The sequence below is a fragment of the Portunus trituberculatus genome, chromosome 45 (assembly GCF_017591435.1).
Source record: "Portunus trituberculatus isolate SZX2019 chromosome 45, ASM1759143v1, whole genome shotgun sequence".
NCBI classification, from domain to species: Eukaryota; Metazoa; Arthropoda; class Malacostraca; order Decapoda; family Portunidae; genus Portunus; species Portunus trituberculatus.
In genome coordinates, this window is record NC_059299.1 from 530,001 (window position 1) to 535,000 (window position 5,000).

The 5,000-nt window shown below is 40.4% G+C and overlaps 1 protein-coding gene across 8 annotated transcripts in view; it reads right to left on the reverse strand.

Moving 5' to 3' along the window:
- LOC123519543 (GTPase-activating Rap/Ran-GAP domain-like protein 3) overlaps positions 1-5,000 on the reverse strand; it is a 479,488-nt gene that overhangs the window by 120,026 nt on the left and 354,462 nt on the right. For 6 of the 8 annotated variants that reach the window (XM_045280950.1, XM_045280947.1, XM_045280945.1 and 3 more), the window contains one exon: positions 1,082-1,360. The exons of the other annotated variants lie outside the window; for them this stretch is intronic. In XM_045280950.1, coding sequence (XP_045136885.1) covers positions 1,082-1,360 — 279 coding nt within the window. The remainder of the gene's footprint in view (positions 1-1,081; positions 1,361-5,000) is intronic. 8 annotated transcript variants of the gene reach the window in all.

Here is a 5,000-nt window from a genome sequence, read left to right on the forward strand (position 1 = left end):
AGAGAGAGAGAGAGAGAGAGAGAGAGAGAGAGAGAGAGAGAGAGAGAGAGAGAGAGAGAGAGAGAGAGACCATTGTACATGCAAGTTATGAAATGGGTAATTTTCAGCCTAATGGTTTATATGGTTTATGCTCACGGAAATGAGAGAGAGAGAGAGAGAGAGAGAGAGAGAGAGAGAGAGAGAGAGAGAGAGAGAGAGAGAGAGAGAGAGAGAGAGAGAGAGAGAGAGAGAGAGAGAGAGAGAGAGAGAGATTCAAAGCTGTGGATTAATTGACGTTTGATTTAAGTTGGAAGGAAAGAAACAAAATACTAAATTCTTGAGGAAACAAAGACACAATGACAATGATTTCCCCTTTGTTTCCTTCCAATCAATTAAACGACCTTGAAAATACGATAAAAAAGAAAATAAAAGTGAAAAGAAGAGAAACAATTACAAAACACGTCAGGTTTTTAATAAATAAATAAAAAAAACCTTTCACCTTTTGTTTTAAAATTTCAACAAAAAAAAGTGACTCAGAACATAAAATTTAAAAAAACACAATTTTTTGGTAATTTTCCTCCTAAAAATAGTAAGGAAAGTGAATATATATGTCGAATTTCCCTTAAAAAAACACTTATATGAAGACAAATAGGACAAAAAAATCATATCTTTTCGAATATTCCTCCAAAAGCACAAAAGAACACAGGTGGTCATTGAAACAGGTGTGTACAGGTGTGGAAAAATGTAAGCAAAGTTATTTATGTCGAATCACCCTCAAAAAAACACTTATATGAAGATGAATAGGGTAAAAAAATCACATCTTTTCCAATACACCTCCAAAAACAACTCACTGAAGCACTATTTAACTCAGGTGGTCAGTGAGACAGGTGTGGACATTTGTGAGACAGGTGTGGACAATTGTGAACATGTGTGGGCATTTGTGAAACAGGTGTGGGCATTTGTGAGACAGGTGTGGACGTTTGTGGACACTTTAGTAACAGGTGTGGACACTTGTGAACAGGTGTGGACATTTGTTGACATTTTAGAACAGGTGTGAACATTTGTGGACATTTGTGGACAGGTGTGCAATCACTCAACACACCTGTCGTGAAGATGACCGCCTGTAGTCCAACACTGACGGGTGTGGGTGTGGTGGGTGAGACTCTTGCTGTTGCTGCTGTTGCTGCTGTTGTTGCTGCATATGTTGATGATGCATTTGCTGTTGCTGGTGCTGCTGCTGTTGATGCTGTTGCTGCGACGTCTGCGATGGTGGTGGTGGTGGTTGCTGCGGTGGTGGTGGCGGCGTCTGGTGCTGCTGCTGGTGTTGCTGTTGGTGTTGCTGTTGGCTCTGCTGTGTGTGCTGTGAATGGTGCCGTAGTCGCTGCAGGGAAGGGTTAAAATGTTCGTCTGTCCTGCTTGCCAGTGTACAGTAATAGGGAAACTGTTTAATGACTGCCAAATAGGAATGAATATATCTTTTCTCTCTACTTTGACGTTGCCACCTCAACACAAGCAAACTGATTAGAATTTGTGAATCTTTAGTAAATAGGAAATATTTACTGATCATCTGCCACTGTATCTAAATAAAAGCTTTCTGTTTATATTCTAACACTTTAACCTCAAAATTTCCTTCTTTTTGTATTGGAGACAAAGGGAAACATTGCTTATTAACTGGAATTATAATTAAGAAAGAGTTTCCATTTTTATTTCAATACTATAACCTCAAAATTTCCTTCTCTTTGTATTGGAAAGAAGGGAAACATTGCTTATTAACTGAAATTATTGTTAAGAAAGATTTTTCATTTATATTCCAACACTATAACCTCAAAATTTCCTTCTCTTTGCACTGGACAGAATGGAACAAAATACTTATCAAATGGCACTATAGCTGAAAAAAAAAAAAATTCATATCCTAACATTATAACCTCAAAACTTCCTTCCCTTTGTATTGGACACTGGGGATAAATACTTATTAACTTCCACTATAAAGAAGACAAGGTATATGAAGAGAGGACATAACAAACGCATGTATTGAGAGACTTGATCCTCTCCTGAATGGCCAAACACTGTGTGGGATTGTGGACTCAAGGTCACTGCGGTAACCATTGTTGGAAACTTGATTTCTTTCAGCCAGATCAGATTGCCAACGTTAAAAAAGGAGCAAAAAATCAACTGAACCTGAAACTTGCAAAACAAAGGCTATGATCAATGAAAACTTGTATTTCCGAAGCAAAAAAGTCTCATAATTTTTTGCTATAATTCTTTACTAGTCCTATAAATCCAGGAGGTCGTTAGAAAGGGAGACAAAAATGAATCAATTACACTTCTAAAGACTTAAGAGAGAGAGCAGAGCGTGTCCCTAACAAGTCCCAGCAAGTCTATTCTACACGCAGCCTCTACTGACAATGACGTGATGGCAAAATAAAATGTGTACAATGCGTTACACAGAAACATGCCGCTGCTACACTAAATTTTAAAGCACTATAAAATAACTACCAGCCTGTAATAACGAGGCAACTCACCAATTATAGCCAGGACAACCTTTAGGGGAAGAAAAGCTTCACATATTCTTTATTTTACACACATCTTTGCCTCACCACTCGGTAATAGTTAGGTCGGTGCATTGTGTTTATCTATCGTGTATTTACATGACATGCCTCTCCAGTTTGCTGTTATATTTGACCTCTATTGCTAAACGGTCCATATATATTACAATTACATGCCAATTTCACCCAGCAGTCATGTGCCAATTAGTGTGCAGCCACAGCAACACATCACCCGTGTTCTGAACCGCCTCTACGCCTCACCACACCTATTCCAGTACCATCAGGAGGTTCTAGTTGTATTTGCATGGGTTCCAGTGACTGTTCAACAAGATTTCAACGTTATTAATAATAGAAATGCTTGAATAGTAATCGCGGAGAAGTTACATTGATTCTTAAGAGTGTGTTTATGGTTTTAGTGGCATATTAGTAAGATTTCTACATAATTAACCCCTTCTGTACTGGAATGCATTTTTACCTTGAGTTTTGGGTGTGATTAGATGATTTTATTGACATCAGGAAGGGTTTACGGAGCTCAAAAGTTTAATGGCTAGAGTCTTCAATATTTTAATCCCATACATAAGTTTCTGAAGCTGTATGAAATCAAATAGTAAGCAAAATGAATATGAAAACGCGTCATGGTACTGAAGGGGTTAACAAGGGAAGAGTCTTGAGAACCCGGCTGATCACCTCTGTGGCCTTTGGAAATAGTCGTGGAGGAGGAACAGTGCAATTCAGAACTCGGGCCGTAATTTCATGTACAATTTTGTTACATTTCACTGCATTCTGACACACGGTACACCTATAGCACCACCACCTGGACACCACAGATACACAGGTACAGCTTCCCTACACCACAAGCCTACACCAAGCACAGGGGTACACTCAAAGCACCAAGCACTCACCTGAGAAACTTACAGGTACACGTTTTTAATTAATCTTAGACACACCTTTGCTTCACTAATTAATTTCTGCCACACCTTGCTATACTTAAGCTCTCCTGCACCTCTTCCACACCTGAAGGGCTTGGACAGATGTGATGGACAGGTACAAATGACGTTGATACATACACACAGTTACACCTTAACTCCACAGGTATATTAAACAGGTAAACAGAGCCATTATAGACAGGTATATACACTCACACCTCTGCGCAGGTAACACACAGGTTCATCTCTGTACACCTGGCTGTCACTTACATATATTAAGGGTGTAGCCAAGCAATTACGTACACAGGCAAGCGTTTAGTGTGTGTGTACATCCGAAACACTAATTCTATGTGTAGATGTGCGCGTTTTGAACCAAGCTGTGCATTTGCTAATACATTTACGTACATGGTGATTGGCTCATGTGACATACTAAAGTGCACACACACACACACACACACACACACACACACACACACATACACATACACGCACATGCAATCGGTAGGTACATAAACATCACAAACGTCGCTGTTTTTAATATAGAGTAAAAAAAAAAAAAAATCCATTAGAAAAAACGAGAGTTGTGAATTGGACTGATACAAATAAGGAATGACTCACGGTGACAATTTTGTGATGATTTCATAAACGAATATTTTGGCTCTAATGATAATGCACGCACACGCACACACACACACACACACACACACACACACACACACACACACACACACACACACAAACTTATGTCTATAATGATGTTTTACGAGAATATCCACACAAAAAATCATGTTTCTATTATTAGTATAGGAAAACCAATACACACACACACACACACACACACACACACACACACACACACACACACACACACACACACACACAAGACACACAGACAGACAGACAGACAGCGTTAACAGCACACACATCAGAGCTATCTAGTCCAGCTATTAACAAAGGGCCAAAGGGAGAGAGAGAGAGAGAGAGAGAGAGAGAGAGAGAGAGAGAGAGAGAGGGACCTGTGAATTCTCCATCATCTGAATATTCACGACTCGACCAACGCCTATTCCTTCTTCCTCTTCCTCCTCTTCCTCTTCCTCCTCTTCCTCTTCCTACTCATTCCTCTTCCGCCGCCGCCTCCTCCTCCTCTTGACTGTTTTCGTGTGTTTCCTCTTTTCTCCTCCTCTTACTACTACTATTACTCCTCTTCTTCCTCTTCTTCTTCTTCTTCCTCCTCCATCCTTATTTCCTCCTCCTTTCGTCTTCTCTCCTTTTCTCTTCTCTTCTTTCTCCCCTCCCTCTCCTTCTCCTTCTCCTTCTCCCTGTTCTAGTTTCCCATTTTCCTTTGTTTCTCCTCCTCCTCCTCCTCCTCCTCCTCCTCCTCCTCCTCTACGTTGTCTCAGTTCAATTCCTATTTCTCCTTTCGTCTTCTTCTCCTTCTATTCCTCCTCCTCCTCCTCCTCCTCCTCCTCCTCCTCCTCCTCCTCCTCCTCCTCCTCCTCCTCCTCCTCGGTCTCCTCATCTTTAATTTCTCCCTCGCAGCAAGATGTAA